This window comes from Wolffia australiana, chromosome 9 (assembly GCF_029677425.1).
Source record: "Wolffia australiana isolate 7733 chromosome 9, ASM2967742v1".
NCBI lineage: Eukaryota > Viridiplantae > Streptophyta > Magnoliopsida > Alismatales > Araceae > Wolffia > Wolffia australiana.
This window is the reverse complement of record NC_135843.1, coordinates 2,912,397-2,930,928: the sequence shown is the minus strand read 5'-3', so window position 1 is coordinate 2,930,928 and position 18,532 is coordinate 2,912,397. Positions and strand designations below refer to the sequence as shown.

The 18,532-nt window shown below is 33.9% G+C and overlaps 1 protein-coding gene across 1 annotated transcript; it reads left to right on the top strand.

Annotated features, from left to right (window-relative positions):
- Positions 1–1,607: 1,607 nt before the first annotated feature.
- Positions 1,608–4,653, top strand: LOC144707823 (nuclear transcription factor Y subunit A-1-like). The gene is made up of 6 exons (XM_078581069.1): positions 1,608–1,700; positions 2,106–2,347; positions 2,732–2,829; positions 2,938–3,009; positions 3,180–3,344; positions 3,871–4,653. The coding sequence occupies exons 2-6, from the start codon at positions 2,113–2,115 to the stop codon at positions 4,282–4,284; spliced, it is 984 nt and encodes a 327-aa protein (XP_078437195.1). The 5' UTR covers positions 1,608–1,700; positions 2,106–2,112; the 3' UTR covers positions 4,285–4,653.
- The last annotated feature ends 13,879 nt before the right edge of the window (positions 4,654–18,532 follow it).

Below are 18,532 nucleotides of genomic sequence, written 5' to 3'. Positions count from 1 at the left end.
GAAATTAGAGAGAGAAACCCGATAAGAGAAACAGGAGAGAGAAAGAAACCCGATATAGAGAAACAAGAGAGAGAAAGAAACCCGACATAGAGAAACAAGAGAGATAGAGAAAGACGATCCAGAAAAACTAGAGGGAGAAACACGATATAGAGAAACCTAGAGAGAATCACGAAAGAGAGAGAGAAACCCTATAGAGATACGCTAGTGCGAGAAACACGATATCGAAAAACTAGAGAGAGAAAACACGATAAAGAGAAACAAGAGAGAGAGAGAGAAACACGATAGAGAGAAACTAGAGGGAGAAACCCGATAGAGAGAACCAGGAGAGAGAAACACGAAATAGAGAAACAATAGCGAATGAGAAACACGATATAGAGAAACAGGAGAGAGAGAAATGATAAAGAGAAAGAACTGCGAAAAATAAGTGAGAAAGAGAGAAACAAGTGAGATAAACAAGGGAGACAAATAAGTGTGAGAAACAAGTGTGAGAAACATGAGGGAGAAGCAAAAGAAAGAAAAATAAGTGAGAGATACAAGATAGAGAGAGTGAAACAAGAGAGAGAAAAACTAAGAGATAGAGAGAAGATACAGAGAGAGTGTGAGAGAATACAGAGAGAAAAACAAATTGAGAAAGAAGTGAGAGAAACGAGAGAGAGACAACAGATAGAAAACAAACAGAGAGAGAAGGAAGTGAGAGAAACGAGAGAGTGAGAAAGACAACAGAGAGAAAACAAATAGAGAGAGAAAGAAGTGAGAGAAACGAGAGAGCGAGAGAGACAACAGAGAAAAAACAAATAGAGAGACTGAGAGAGAAAGAAGTTAGAGAAACGAGAGAGTGAGCGAGACAACAGAGAAAAAACATATGGAGAGAGAATGAAGTGAGAGAAACGAGAGAGAGTGAGAGAGACAACAGTGAGAAAACAAACAGAGAGAGAAAGAAGTGAGAGAAACGAGAGAGTGAGAGAGACAGTGGAGAGAAAACAAATAGAGAGAGAAAGAAGTAAAAGAAACGAGAGAGAGTGAGAGAGACAATAGAGAGAAAAAAAAGTGAGCGAAACGATCAAACGAGAGAGAGAGAAAGTGAGAGAAACAAGAGAGAGAAGTACAGTGAGAGAGAGAAACGATCAAACGAGAGAGAGATAGTGAGAGAAACAAGAGAAATAAAAAAGTGAGAGAAGTACAGTTCCCTCTCTCTGCGTGACGTTCCAAAGTTTTACACAACACGACGCAGGTTTTTTATTCCGCCTAAAAGAAACTTTATAACGTGGATGTCCCTACTCTTCTTCCAAACGCTGGCAAGGAAAAGATATATATTTCAATCGGGATAAATTAAAAACTATTTCATTTAAGAGGAGGCAACTTTAAATTAAGCAGATAGCGAAAGAAGAGAGAGAAACTCGCCGTTCCCTCTCCTCTGGAAGTTGCCACGTACAAGCGAGATAAAATAATTCCCTTGAAACAGTAGTTATAATGTTTATGGCCCTGTTTGCTTTTTCCAACGCTGAGAAAGACAGGATGAATACCTCAAAGAGGAGTAATTAGAAAGTGTTATATTTCCGAGGGGGTTATCGGGAATAAGATGAACTCCATTTAAGTGCAAGCGTAGAGAGAGAGAGAGAGTAAGAGCGAGAGTAAGAGAGGAGAAGGCGGGGGAGGAGGAGAGAGAACGAGCGATTGCTCGTTCATCTTTACTGGGATTGGTACGTTCTTCTCCTTCAATCGTTGGTCCGGTTTCTGATGCGTTTTCCGTCACTGATTCGACCAGTTTGATCATCGTTTTTGGGTTATTACTCGTCTCTGATTTGCTGCAAGAGCTGGAAAGGACGGGACTTTGATTGGCTGCTTGCTTTTTGCTCGCTGAAATCTTCGTCTGTGTGGTTTCTTTGCGGTAGGAGGATTTTTTCTAGCTTTCTCTCCGGTTTCTGAGCACTCATCTCAGCAGCTCGGCCATTTAGTAAACCAAAGTTTAACGATTTCGTTTCGAAGTAACTGCCAGAGTGATAATTAGGGCTGTTTTTGGGCGGAATAGCGCCTTTTTTTGTAGATTAATCGTTTGATTTCTTTGATTTGTTCATTTGATGCTTTTCTGGTGGTATCTTCTGTAGGTTGATCATGGCCATGCAAGAAGAAGCTCCTGATAGAACTGTGACGGAAGTTGATGAACATACATCAAGGCCCAGCGGGTTTTGCCCTCAACCATGGTGGAGGAGTGCGGGGTTTGCTCCTAATCCAAGCTTAGGACTTGATATTGCATCAAAATCACCTCAATCAAACGGCCTAGATTTGCCCAACAAGGGAGAAGATGACAGCTTTAGCCTGCGAAACCGGGAAAAAGCTGCAGATCAAGGTACTAACCATGTTCTTCCTTTCATGCAATTAATAAAAGCTATATCTGCATAGTCATAATTTTTAACGAGCCATGATATCTGAAGAACTTGCTCAAGAAATTGTTGGATTACCAGTTCTCAATGCATGAGACTTCTCTGACTTTCCATAATTTTTTTCCTTTCTATTTTGGTGTTGTTCTTCCCCCTCTTGTTTTCATATCTTACGGATTTCAGTCAAGAATCTGTTGGGATTGTTGGAATTTTCGGTTTCTAGGACCTGAGACTTGTCTGACTTGCAACTATTTCATTCTTTTTTCGCTGGATTTGTTAAGTGGGGGCGTATTTTAAAGTATTGTGCATGCAATAAGACTAGAATCATCTATCCATGTCGTATTTTTTTGCAGGGCCTGATGAAGAACATGGGCAAGAGTTACATCTTCAGCCTCCAGCTGCCTCAGAATTCCTTGTCCCACACTCCCAGCTTGAACTTGGTCATTCAGTTGTGGGTGTTCTCCCCACTTGCCCCATTGTTTCTAGATTTTATTCACAACTTGCACTTTCTACTAAATTATTTATCATTCTGACTGTTTTTGTTGTAACGTTTATTCAGGCGTGTGCACCATATGTTTATCCAGAGAGTTATTACAATGGTCTTATGGGTGCCTACGGACCACAACCTCTGGTCTGCTCATCCTTCTACTTCTGGTTTCCTTTAACTTAATTTTTTTTCTTTATGAAACTTTTTCTTACGTTTTATGTGAGGATGAAGGATAATTTAGCATTAAAAGATGTTTTTACAGGAATTTTGACTTGACAACTCTTTGGTTGATTTTTTTAAAAAATATTGGCCAGGTAAATTCCCAGTTGCTGGGGATGCCTCATACCCGTGTGCTTTTACCCCTTGAAATGGCAGAAGAGCCTGTTTATGTGAATGCCAAGCAGTACCATGGGATCCTCAGGCGCCGGCAGTCTCGTGCTAAAGCCGAGCTTGAGAACAAGCTCATCAAAGTCAGAAAGGTGAGATAGGATCGCCAAACTTTTGGATTTTATACTTTTTCATATTTTCATTCGTTTATTACAGTGAGTTCCATGCATTTAAATGTTTTTTAGTAAAATGATTGTTCATCATCAGAGGGCCACTTATTCATAATTCTGGTCTTCAATTTTTTTCGTCATCATCATTCAAAAATGACGACGCCTCTGCCATCATCATACAGAGAGCAGAGAGAGATTCACATTTATAGAAAAATATTTACAAACTGTACTCGTTATCTCATTCTTATTGATTGTTGTCTTCTTCCTCATCATCATTGTCAACGACTCTGTATCGTCGTTATCTTTGTGCTCATCACAGCCAGGACAAATGGCATGTTAGGCTGTTGTTTAAGACAGTGGGCACTAACTGTGACATTGGTTTGTTTTCCGTGGTGGGCTTTTATCAACATAGTAGAAAGTTATCTCATGTGTGGTAATTTCTGAACAAGTAAAAATCCATTTTCCTAAAGAACTTAAGATCCTAATATTTCTTCAAATTTCTTGCTAGCCATATCTTCACGAGTCACGTCACCAGCATGCAATGAGGAGGGCAAGGGGCTGCGGCGGCCGTTTCCTCAATACGAAGAAAGCCGATAGCTCTGCTGGCGGCCCGCCAGCTGCCCTTGACTCCAATTCAAAGGATACTTGTTCAAGCTCTGATCAAGGCCGGTCAATGTCACCGAACCCAATCTCTCACTCTCTTTGTCCCTCTGACTTTTTGGGCAGCGCCGGCAGTCGAGAGCTGAAAACTCAAATGGCAGCTCAGGGTGTTCATGATGGGTCCTTTCAGGCGCATGCCGGATTTCACTTGTCTTCGTTTCACTCAATCTCAGATGACAGGGGAGAAGAAGGAGACTGCTCAGGCCAGCAGAGGGGTGGCATGGCAGTCAACCAGACTCCCAAACGAGTTCTTACTATCTGAAAATTGGAGTCTCTATGCCCATCCAGAGCATGTTTTCGAGATATCCCATGAGGCAATTCATTCTTGGCTTGGTTCTCTTTTTCAGGGATCAGTAAGGGTAACAAACCCATCTCTCTCTCTCTGTCTTGTGTGTTTTTTTGTGTATTGCGTAAAGAATAGTCTGATGTTAGATCTTTTGAACCTTGGACCTGTTAGACTCGGCATAGCTTCTATATTTCATTTCCTTGGTTTGATAGTTTCTTCCCCTCTAGGGGGAAAACCCCATCTCCATTTCTCTTTCTGTCTATGTTTCTTTCCTTCTCTGTGTTTATGAGTCTGTTGTAAAGAATAACATGGTTTTATTGAATATATTGCTTGGGATATATCAAACTCTGGTTAGGTTATTTATGTTCTTGCCTTTTATTTCTCCCTCTTCATGATCCGGTACGGGTAAGAAACCCACCTCTCATCTCTCTAGTTCTATTTCTCTATGATTATGTGACTTGAAATAGAGATTCTTATGGTCTTGGCGTGTGAGAAATAAAAAATTTGAAATGCCAAAATTTTCATACACTAGAGTACAGTATCACAATTATATTAGGAAGCTTCATTATTTTTGAACTTCAAGTCAAGCTAACAATCCCAAGTATAGTGTACATCGTGATGGGAAAGTCTTCCACTTCTCTCTTTCTTGTTTGAGTGTTGGATTTTGAATGTGAATGACCAATTTAGACTCTCTTATCTCTTCTCTTTCTACTGATTATCATCCTTTTTCATCCTTAAAATTAGTATCATGGAGAAGACTCTTGCTCAAGGTTCTATACAGAATATGAGAATTTTAATATGGGATGGAGGTGTATCTGACTTCTTATTAACTCATTTTTTTTTAAAAGACTTCTTATTAACTCATGAAAAACTTATTTCTTTTTAAAAAATTAACTCATGAAAAACAGGCGGGTAATTTCAAAATCCTTTCTAATTCTTTAGTTTCAGTTTTGAAGGGTTACTTTGAAGTTTTCTTAGAACTGTTTTTTTATAGTTTTCCACCATTGTCCTCTGGTCGTAGTTGAATCAATTCAAAAATTACAATCTATCTGCTGGTCAACCTATGTTCAAGAATTCTATGGTGCATAGCCTAGTACCAGCTGGTCTATTGAGAAGCTGGCACAAGTATAGTGTGCATGACCCTTTTTTAAATACTTTTGTTAGTTTAAGTAGCCAAGTGATTACCTAAAACTGGAGCTGAATGAGATCCCCTAAAATTTATTCATTCTAGTCTAGTTAACTACATGATACATTTAATATCTAGGGAATGAGGTAGAGGATAGGGCTGACTCAGTTTTCTTATACAGCTTAGGCTAATCCTTCCTGCTATCTGGGTTATCCAGCCTGAGGTCATGATAAGGCCTAACCAAAGCTTTGTGTGAATTTCCTCCGATCAAAGCACCAGGAAATAGGGTTTAAGAAGAATACCAATAAAATCAAATGTTGGTGCTGTATTTTCCTTGACCCCTAAAGTTTTCTACAGAGCAGTGATGCCCAGGCCTCCTTCAGTCCAAAAGCCTTCACCTAGTTGACACCCAAAGTCTACTAGAATATACCTAAAATTTATATATTTCATTAATCCAAATACTCACAGATATGAGGAAAATTTCAGTTACAGATTTCAACTATATTGAATAAGAAATAATCACTGAAGTAATTTCAATGGTAAATACTTTTAGTATTCATACAATTATAACAAGATGGTTCAATATACCTTGCATTTACCTGTCACCTGATTCTCTTAATCTCTTCTTGTATGTTTATGTAGATTTAAACTTTCTCAAGATCAAACTCAACGCCACTTAAAGGTGTGTCAAAATCAAGGTTCTTCATTTGAAATAGCATCGGAGTGCTTTGGATGTTACTTCACATTGCTTGTATTGACACATTGGATCTTGGCGTAATTTTTTTTATTGATTTATTATTTAATAAAGGCGATATAATGATTTTCTAATGTGTGAGGGAAGTAAGAATGAGAAAATTTCATAACTCACTCTATCTAGTTAATTTTGCATTTCAATTACATTTTTGATTGGATAAATAAATGTTTAAATACCATTTAATAGATAAATGGAAAATAAAAATATATTACTACTAAACACTAGTTATGTTCTGCATCTCCTCTCTCTCTCAAACGTGTGTTTCAGCTCTCAAAAGATCACAGAAAGCTCCAACGTGAATAACTTGCCAGTAACTATTCAAGGAATCTTTGAGCTCTAAAAGGCTTCTTCTTTATCTTCACTTTGATCATGGTTCTACAGTTTTTGATTTATATATGTGCTTCTAGTATGATCGATTAGCGATAGATCATTGGTTTTTTTGATTTGATATATCTGCTTCTAGTCTGATCGATTAGCGATAGATCATTGGTTTTTTTTATTTGATATATCTGCTTCTAGTCTGATCGATTAGCGATAGATCATTGGTTTTTTTGATTTGATATATCTGCTTCTAGTCTAATCAGTTAGATATAGATGGTTGATTTTTTATTTCAATATCTCTATGACTTGTTTGACCAATTAAAGATAGAACGTTGGGTTTTCCAACTGATATATGTCCTATTAGTCTGACTGATTAGAGATACATCGATGTTTCTTTTCAATTGATAACTCTGATTTTATTCTGATTTATTAGAGATATATCATTGGTTTTTTCAACTTCATATCTCTACTTCTAGATGAACTATTAGAGATAAATCTTTGGTTTCATATAAATCTTCCAGTTTGAACAATAAGAGATAGTTGTTTTTTTTATTTCATTTCTCTATTTCTAGTTTGAAAAATAAGAGATAGATGTTTGGTTTTTTTATATTTAATTTCTCTACTCCCATATTTTAAACCATTAAAGTTTTCCTTCTCATCTCGTTCATCTCTTTTTATCTGTATCGATTGATCTGAGTATCAAAGGGTTTTCTATTTTGATCATACATTCAACCAGCTTTATCTCTTGTACTTTATTATCTTATTATTTTGAAACCAGGTTCTTTCTTTCCCATCCATTTTTAAACATCATTTTAATTGAGGGTTACAGTCGAGTATTTATATCTTGTTATTGATTGCACAGAGTGTTGAATGAGGTTAGCTTATCTCATTCATTTTTTTTCTACATACAGCTTAGTCTTAAGGAGTATTGAACAAGGCTTGGTTGTTTATCTCTTGAGCATTTCCATATATCTTGATCAGTCCATATTGAAAAGTGTTTATCTGTTTGTTGGATATTATATTTTTATTTCAGTTTACCTAAATAAAGATCTATTATCTATATCTCCCTACACTAATATTTATTAATAAAAATTAGTATCTCTACACACTTCCCATATATTGCATAAATCTAATTATTAATAATAAAAAATAGTATCTCCTTGAATATTGATTAGTCCATATCTCATTGTTGAATTATTGAAATCTTATTGTGCATATTGAATTCATTTAATTCAGCATTGTTCTGAATAGTTGGGGAAGGTCATTTTCAACCCGGTTGCTGTCAACTAGTCATGGTAAAAAAGGTCAATGTGGTTAAATTCAATGAGATCTACAAATCAATGAGATCTAGGCAAGTTCAACGGTCAATGTGGTTAAAGTCAATCAAGTCAAGGTCAAACATGTCAAGGTTAACCCAGTCAAGGTCAAGCTTGATCAAGGTCAATGAGTTAAAGTCAAGTCATTCAAAGGAAAAATAACACGGTTGATGGTCAAAACAACTTAAGTCAAAGTCAACTATAAGTCAAGTCAACTCTAAGTCAAAGTCAATCCTAGGTTAAAGCAATCTCTTTTCAGTAAGTTAACTACGTTGTTAAACTTATATATCACATGCAGATCTTTCAGTAATTTATTTTGTTGGAATATTGCATCTGGAGGGTGGATCTCCTCTCTATCTCATTTGTTGACTCTTTTCAATCAGATAAAATGGGTGGATCAGAACTCCAAGGACTACAATAAATTGCACCTCAGTTAAGAAGCACACCTTGTGGAAGTACGAAAAGTCTCCAACAGCGCAAGAATCGAGTGAGGAGGTCAGCTTGAGGGAGTTTGGGCATTTGATAGAAGCAGAGGTAAAGACCTGAGTTGGTATTTATATAGGAATCAGTGAGTGCTAGGGATTACTGTGGGTGTGTTCTCTCTGTCTTGTATGACGATATACTTAAGACCCTAGTGAGGACTAAGGAAGTCAAGCATACAACTTGGGACTGGACTACGGGACATTTATGTCGCCAAACCAGGATAAAAATACATGGGTACTTTGAGATCAAGAAGTGAGTGAAAAGTTCACAAATTAGTATAAAAAACTTGGAAAACACCAGAAGAAGCCTAAAACTAATTCAATCCCCTTCTTAGTTACATCACCACCTACCTGGGACTTTCCACCAATAACTTCCAAAATAGGGCAAGAAAAAATATGAATAAATTATTCACAGAATTCTTACAATATGAATAAAAACCAGGAGTTGATTTCTTGATGACGCTTTTAGTGCATCTCTCATAAATCTTTGAGCACGTTGGATATTTCCTTTTTTATACAAATTTTAATGCTCTACTTTTTTCGTATAACTTCAATTTTGTGTCAAATGGCACAACACATGATATGGATTTGTATGAATGTTATAAGTAGCTTTTATGTTCAATAAAAATTAAAAAACAGTAAGTAAAAAGTCTCCAAATGATTATTTGTAGATCAAAGTTGCTAATGGCATGAATTTTGGGTCAAAATCTTTTTTATTTCAATATCTCTATGACTTGTTTGACCAATTAAAGATAGAACGTTGGGTTTTCCAACTGATATATGTCCTATTAGTCTGACTGATTAGAGATACATCGATGTTTCTTTTCAATTGATAACTCTGATTTTATTCTGATTTATTAGAGATATATCATTGGTTTTCAACTTCATATCTCTACTTCTAGATGAACTATTAGAGATAAATCTTTGGTTTCATATAAATCTTCCAGTTTGAACAATAAGAGATAGTTGTTTTTTTTATTTCATTTCTCTATTTCTAGTTTGAAAAATAAGAGATAGATGTTTGGTTTTTTTATATTTAATTTCTCTACTCCCATATTTTAAACCATTAAAGTTTTCCTTCTCATCTCGTTCATCTCTTTTTATCTGTATCGATTGATCTGAGTATCAAAGGGTTTTTTCTATTTTGATCATACATTCAACCAGCTTTATCTCTTGTACTTTATTATCTTATTATTTTGAAACCAGGTTCTTTCTTTCCCATCCATTTTTTAAACATCATTTTAATTGAGGGTTACAGTCGGAGTATTTATATCTTGTTATTGATTGCACAGAGTGTTGAATGAGGTTAGCTTATCTCATTCATTTTTTTTCTACATACAGCTTAGTCTTAAGGAGTATTGAACAAGGCTTGGTTGTTTATCTCTTGAGCATTTCCATATATCTTGATCAGTCCATATTGAAAAGTGTTTATCTGTTTGTTGGATATTATATTTTTATTTCAGTTTACCTAAATAAAGATCTATTATCTATATCTCCCTACACTAATATTTATTAATAAAAATTAGTATCTCTACACACTTCCCATATATTGCATAAATCTAATTATTAATAATAAAAAATAGTATCTCCTTGAATATTGATTAGTCCATATCTCATTGTTGAATTATTGAAATCTTATTGTGCATATTGAATTCATTTAATTCAGCATTGTTCTGAATAGTTGGGGAAGGTCATTTTCAACCCGGTTGCTGTCAACTAGTCATGGTAAAAAAGGTCAATGTGGTTAAATTCAATGAGATCTACAAATCAATGAGATCTAGGCAAGTTCAACGGTCAATGTGGTTAAAGTCAATCAAGTCAAGGTCAAACATGTCAAGGTTAACCCAGTCAAGGTCAAGCTTGATCAAGGTCAATGAGTTAAAAGTCAAGTCATTCAAAGGAAAAATAACACGGTTGATGGTCAAAAACAACTTAAGTCAAAGTCAACTATAAGTCAAGTCAACTCTAAGTCAAAGTCAATCCTAGGTTAAAGCAATCTCTTTTCAGTAAGTTAACTACGTTGTTCGCTTATATATCACATGCAGATCTTTCAGTAATTTATTTTGTTGGAATATTGCATCTGGAGGGTGGATCTCCTCTCTATCTCATTTGTTGACTCTTTTTCAATCAGATAAAATGGGTGGATCAGAACTCCAAGGACTACAATAAATTGCACCTCAGTTAAGAAGCACACCTTGTGGAAGTACGAAAAGTCTCCAACAGCGCAAGAATCGAGTGAGGAGGTCAGCTTGAGGGAGTTTGGGCATTTGATAGAAGCAGAGGTAAAGACCTGAGTTGGTATTTATATAGGAATCAGTGAGTGCTAGGGATTACTGTGGGTGTGTTCTCTCTGTCTTGTATGACGATATACTTAAGACCCTAGTGAGGACTAAGGAAGTCAAGCATACAACTTGGGACTGGACTACGGGACATTTATGTCGCCAAACCAGGATAAAAATACATGGGTACTTTGAGATCAAGAAGTGAGTGAAAAGTTCACAAATTAGTATAAAAAACTTGGAAAACACCAGAAGAAGCCTAAAACTAATTCAATCCTTCTTAGTTACATCACCACCTACCTGGGACTTTCCACCAATAACTTCCAAAATAGGGCAAGAAAAAATATGAATAAATTATTCACAGAATTCTTACAATATGAATAAAAACCAGGAGTTGATTTCTTGATGACGCTTTTAGTGCATCTCTCATAAATCTTTGAGCACGTTGGATATTTCCTTTTTTATACAAATTTTAATGCTCTACTCTTTTTTCGTATAACTTCAATTTTGTGTCAAATGGCACAACACATGATATGGATTTGTATGAATGTTATAAGTAGCTTTTATGTTCAATAAAAATTAAAAAACAGTAAGTAAAAAGTCTCCAAATGATTATTTGTAGATCAAAGTTGCTAATGGCATGAATTTTGGGTCAAAATCTTTTTTATTTCAATATCTCTATGACTTGTTTGACCAATTAAAGATAGAACGTTGGGTTTTCCAACTGATATATGTCCTATTAGTCTGACTGATTAGAGATACATCGATGTTTCTTTTCAATTGATAACTCTGATTTTATTCTGATTTATTAGAGATATATCATTGGTTTTTTCAACTTCATATCTCTACTTCTAGATGAACTATTAGAGATAAATCTTTGGTTTCATATAAATCTTCCAGTTTGAACAATAAGAGATAGTTGTTTTTTTTATTTCATTTCTCTATTTCTAGTTTGAAAAATAAGAGATAGATGTTTGGTTTTTTTATATTTAATTTCTCTACTCCCATATTTTAAACCATTAAAGTTTTCCTTCTCATCTCGTTCATCTCTTTTTATCTGTATCGATTGATCTGAGTATCAAAGGGTTTTTTCTATTTTGATCATACATTCAACCAGCTTTATCTCTTGTACTTTATTATCTTATTATTTTGAAACCAGGTTCTTTCTTTCCCATCCATTTTTTAAACATCATTTTAATTGAGGGTTACAGTCGGAGTATTTATATCTTGTTATTGATTGCACAGAGTGTTGAATGAGGTTAGCTTATCTCATTCATTTTTTTTCTACATACAGCTTAGTCTTAAGGAGTATTGAACAAGGCTTGGTTGTTTATCTCTTGAGCATTTCCATATATCTTGATCAGTCCATATTGAAAAGTGTTTATCTGTTTGTTGGATATTATATTTTTATTTCAGTTTACCTAAATAAAGATCTATTATCTATATCTCCCTACACTAATATTTATTAATAAAAATTAGTATCTCTACACACTTCCCATATATTGCATAAATCTAATTATTAATAATAAAAAATAGTATCTCCTTGAATATTGATTAGTCCATATCTCATTGTTGAATTATTGAAATCTTATTGTGCATATTGAATTCATTTAATTCAGCATTGTTCTGAATAGTTGGGGAAGGTCATTTTCAACCCGGTTGCTGTCAACTAGTCATGGTAAAAAAGGTCAATGTGGTTAAATTCAATGAGATCTACAAATCAATGAGATCTAGGCAAGTTCAACGGTCAATGTGGTTAAAGTCAATCAAGTCAAGGTCAAACATGTCAAGGTTAACCCAGTCAAGGTCAAGCTTGATCAAGGTCAATGAGTTAAAAGTCAAGTCATTCAAAGGAAAAATAACACGGTTGATGGTCAAAAACAACTTAAGTCAAAGTCAACTATAAGTCAAGTCAACTCTAAGTCAAAGTCAATCCTAGGTTAAAGCAATCTCTTTTCAGTAAGTTAACTACGTTGTTCGCTTATATATCACATGCAGATCTTTCAGTAATTTATTTTGTTGGAATATTGCATCTGGAGGGTGGATCTCCTCTCTATCTCATTTGTTGACTCTTTTTCAATCAGATAAAATGGGTGGATCAGAACTCCAAGGACTACAATAAATTGCACCTCAGTTAAGAAGCACACCTTGTGGAAGTACGAAAAGTCTCCAACAGCGCAAGAATCGAGTGAGGAGGTCAGCTTGAGGGAGTTTGGGCATTTGATAGAAGCAGAGGTAAAGACCTGAGTTGGTATTTATATAGGAATCAGTGAGTGCTAGGGATTACTGTGGGTGTGTTCTCTCTGTCTTGTATGACGATATACTTAAGACCCTAGTGAGGACTAAGGAAGTCAAGCATACAACTTGGGACTGGACTACGGGACATTTATGTCGCCAAACCAGGATAAAAATACATGGGTACTTTGAGATCAAGAAGTGAGTGAAAAGTTCACAAATTAGTATAAAAAACTTGGAAAACACCAGAAGAAGCCTAAAACTAATTCAATCCCCTTCTTAGTTACATCACCACCTACCTGGGACTTTCCACCAATAACTTCCAAAATAGGGCAAGAAAAAATATGAATAAATTATTCACAGAATTCTTACAATATGAATAAAAACCAGGAGTTGATTTCTTGATGACGCTTTTAGTGCATCTCTCATAAATCTTTGAGCACGTTGGATATTTCCTTTTTTATACAAATTTTAATGCTCTACTCTTTTTTCGTATAACTTCAATTTTGTGTCAAATGGCACAACACATGATATGGATTTGTATGAATGTTATAAGTAGCTTTTATGTTCAATAAAAATTAAAAAACAGTAAGTAAAAAGTCTCCAAATGATTATTTGTAGATCAAAGTTGCTAATGGCATGAATTTTGGGTCAAAATCTTTTTTGCCTCATAACTTCTTCAAACCTGCACCAAATGTCATAATTTTAGATGATATGTACTTAAATTAATCTTAGAAATAAAGTATACATTAAAAAATATTCAAAAACAGTTAACAGGAATCTCCTAATCATGACCTTCAAAATAGCTCGCTGGTGGCCAAATTCTGGACACGTCTGAAATCAGGGGGCAGCAAACATCACCCATATCCCCAGTCCATCGAAATGAAGGCATTCCTGGAGATGCATCTGAACCTATTGGGTAGAAATTTACATTTTGATATTCACTTTATCCTTAGTTTTGATCTAATTCTAGTCTGAAATCATATTTCAAAAATAGTTTTTTGAAATGGCCTCATTGAGATGTTTTGTCAATCATATAGAACTTATTCTAAATTTATCTGATTTCCCCCTATAACCTTTAGATATTACATTATTTAAAAACGCCAAAAATTACCTATTATATAATTATTCTATTTTATTGTACTATGAAAATCTTCTACCCTAATCATATTAATATATATTTAATAATTCTTACTTGCTTGTTTATTAGCTATTATCTTCTAGTACTCCCTCTTAACCTAATTTTTTAAATTCTTATAAAAGAATAAAATATATTAGCTCATATATTTGCCAACGAGCTCTCAGATGGAGAGCATTTTCTCCATGTCAGTACCATTCTCTATAGTCCATGAATTTATGGTGAGTGACACTCACTAGATGTTTTTCATACTAAATTGATTATATAAGCATGTTCTCGAGGGTAAAAATAATTAAATTTATTTTTATAATAGTATTTTGAATTTTGTGCAATTTAAGTATTTTAATGGTTTTTGTGACATAAAATTCTGAAAAAATATAATTTTTTAGTCAAAAAATGATGTTTCCTAAATTTTTGGCATTATATTCAAAGGGATATAAATGAACTTTTTTTTGGAATTATTTAATAGCCCTTTGAATTTTTTTGGACGTCCAAAATCAGAGGACAGAAAAGTGGATAAGAGAAAATTAGAGGGGTAAGAAGGATCTAAATACAAATCGCGATATCTGAAGATCCAGAAGGAGTTTCAGCCTGAAATTTTGAATGAAGCTTCCTTTTCTTGTTCTTTCCATCCATATGATTGGATATATAAATAGAGCCTTCGATTTTTACAAAAACTATCTTTTAACTCACTTCTCCCTAGAGAAGCAAACTGAAAGAGAGTGAGGTTTTGAAGGTCCATCAAGGTGTTCTAGGTGCCTTGAGTGCTTGTAGAAGGTTTTCAGATAAGTGGAGAGGTTGATATGCATCATAAAAATGCCTCAATTCTGAATCATCATAATATTTCCTATGTTATACATATCGCCTTTCATCCCTCTTGAATCATCATTTAAAGTGTATTTGAACCCTAGTATATGTTCCCTGTGCAGACAACCCTTGCTCATCACTAGCTAGTCAAATTATTTTGTGAGTAAATTTTTATAAATTATTATTGATTAGCTCAAATATCAATGAAAAATTAACACCCTAGATTTTAGTTTATAAGTTGGCGTCTTTGTCGGGGAATAGTGGCTATAAGGAATCTTACTTCCTTTTTATTTGGTGACTTTTATTTTCATATACTTATGTCTTATGAAATTGAATTTCTTCAACTAGATCAAGAGAATTCTACAGAGACAGGTATATCCTTTTGTTTCTCATATTGTTGGTAATATTTTTTTGAAACCATTTTATTTTTTTGTTCTGATTACCACAAATTACTTCATATCATTCTGAAAGCAATTATGTATATTATGATGCTGAATATGATCAAAGCTTTGATTCTCATGAGTCATAGAAATTTTATGGATTTCTCCAATCATATTTCTGAAAATTTTATGTGCATCATTTCCAATATTCTCCAAATCAAAATTTTCAAGCTCCATATTTTTAAATGCGTAAATATCCTAAAATAAAATTAAATATTTATGTGTTGATTCAAAATAGGATTGGACACCTTGACAGTTATTCTGAAACTGATATACATTTAATAGCTTACTTTAAGAAGTAAAAAGAGGATTTAAAAATCAATGCATTTTCAGAATGAGGACTCTTCAAAATATGACTGGGAACATACTTCCTGAAACCATTAATATTTGTGAAAAGGAAGAATATGTTTCAAAGAATATGAATTTTTTCGTAATGTTAATTCCTTATTGCCAATGTTGTATGAATGATTTAGTGATGTTAAAAATTTCTATTTTTTCGTAAAATTAAAAATATAAACATGGATATATTTTTGCGAAACCAGGTTCAAACAATATTGAAGAATCAGAGGAAGATTTTGATGAAAATCAAGTCGACTATGAATAATGGCCTTGTGATGATACTTTGAATTTTCGTGTCAATGATGAATTTTCTTGGAAATAAATGAATCCCATGTAAATGGTATAAGCTCACATCAAGAAAAAGAAAGACTTCAAAATGAAGATGAAAATACCTGTGTTGATACTTGTGATTTTTAGATATACTTTTAAGGTTATCAAAATATTATTTCTGTGGATGAACACCATGGGAATGATAGACACTGAAGAGAAGAAGAATTCAATGAAAATGAGGATTCAGATAATTTTGATATTCAGATATTATTTATGATAATCAGAATGATACTTCAACGGATCAATCTTCTGATCTGCATATGAATATGATTAAAATTTTAGAGAAGTTGATGAATTTCTGGAAAAGCACATGATTATGGAGTTCAATCCTTCATTTTTCCAAGAGAATTAATATTAGAAAAAAGGTTTGAAGAAAAAGTAAATGTAATAAACTTGAAGAAAATATTTTTTACTGATTGGGATGACCATTTATTTAATAGTCAAGGAAAAAATATTTTATCCAAATATTTATCAAATCTGAAGGAAGTTCTGGTCAAAGAGAATGTGGATAATATATTTAACATATTGGTATTATAATTTCATGGATTTTGAAAATAATTCAAAAGGTTAGATTATTTATTGAGTTATTTGTTTCATTATTATACGTATATTAAATTGTTATCCAAATCAGTATCAAAGCCAACTCTTAAGAGTAAAAACTATTAAGAGTAAAAAGATTCTGCATTATTAATTATTGATTAAAAAAATGAATAATTCTTTGAATTAAAATAGTAACATAATTTTAAATCAGATTTTATGTGTTATGCCGATGATCTCTGATCAAAGTCAACTCTTAAGGGATATTACTCAATTCAAAAATCTGATTTAAAATTATGTTAATCAATTCATAATCGATCTTTAAAATCAAACCTTGAATGTAACTTTCGGGGAACTCGTTCCACCCTTGAATTTGTCGGTCTGAGACTGTTCTAAAGCCGTTCATGTGTCCAGAGTCCAGAAGTATCCACACGATCACTCTGGGCCTCGATCTCCATGTCTTCTTCTTCAACTCTTCTTAAAAATCTAGAAGATCTTCTCACAATGAAGATGCTCTCCTTGGATGAGTGGAGAAGAGAATGGAGAAAGGGAGGGCTCTCAAATCTAGCTGGCCTGGGTACTTGAAATGAGTGCCCCTCCCCTATTTATATTTTACTTGATTTTTCTCTAAAATCCTACAAAGTAAAATATATCCACCAATGCCCTTACAACCTTATGTGTGTGCCCCTCTAGGCTCATGCATCATTCTAGTTAATAACTTTAGTGGCCCAATAATAATTATTGACCATTCTTATAAATTAATTATATCAACATATATATTAATTATATAAGGATCGATTTAACCCAATCGACATGTTTAGTTTCCAGCCCATGGGTTGCCAAGCTACACCTCATGCTCTAGAAGATACCGAGTAGTGTTGAACTCTCTCATGGAACCTTTACTGTCATCGGTTACCGTATATGTATAATCCATCATTCACATGAGACTCTCGAATGACGTAGGGTATGGTTTATCATCAAACCCTAATCTGTCATTTGATTAGTACTTATGCATAACGGGGATCATTGGAGAACTTATTCTCCAATATCCTCACTACCCTGGCCAGGGATTTTCTACATCTTCTTACTTGAGTCGATCTCCTCTTATACCAAGGGGGATGATCCCGTCTTGACCACCCAATCATCTCTGTGAGCTTCTTACTACATCCGAGCTATGACTTGTTTGAATCCCATAAGTAGAGGCTCGTAAGTCGTAGTATAAAATATAGTCGTCCACTCATGAGATGTCCTTGGTGTCTCAAGTAAGTGGATCACTTAAACAACCATGACTTGAATCAACATGATTGACGTTTAGGTATAATACCATTCAGGGATTCATACGGATCAACTCAATGAACTCTTTCTCCAAAGAGCATCCAATATATGTCCTTTGTGTCACTACACTAATAGCCACAAGATCAGCTATACTTATCTTATAAGTAGGATCAGCTAGTGCTATTCTATTTGGATAATTTGATGTCCATCTCGACTATTCATCAAATAGGAATAATCAGAATACATGTTTAAACACCAGTGATCACTATATTATGATCTCATCATAATTCCCTAACTTATTGCACGTATTCATTGATTTCATTATAAACATCACACCAGAATAATAATGAACGTAAATATTTTATTCAATGAACTTAAATAAACATGATGGTGTAATTGGCTTGACGGCCATATAATATCCATCACTACTCTACATCTAATTAAATAAACTCTTATAAAATTAGGAAATACCTATTCTCTCAATATATCTCTTAATGTTAAATTCTTTGCACATATAAATATTTGTCTCGTTAATCTATATCTAATTAAATAACCACTTAAATAGTATCATTATTATTCATATCCCAATTCTTGTATTTTTTTTATATTATATCCCAATAAAATAAAATTCTCTATTCAATACCTACCAAAAAATCTTAATACATCTCTAACTACTTTATCTATCCCTCTTATCTTACACATAACCTATCATTAATAAAATAAATAATCCTACTAAGTATATCGCTTACTAATCATAGATACTTACTAAGCTCCCTTCATCTTATAACTTGTATGTATTAATTTAAAATAACTCCCCACTACCTATCTTATTTCCTTCATTTGAA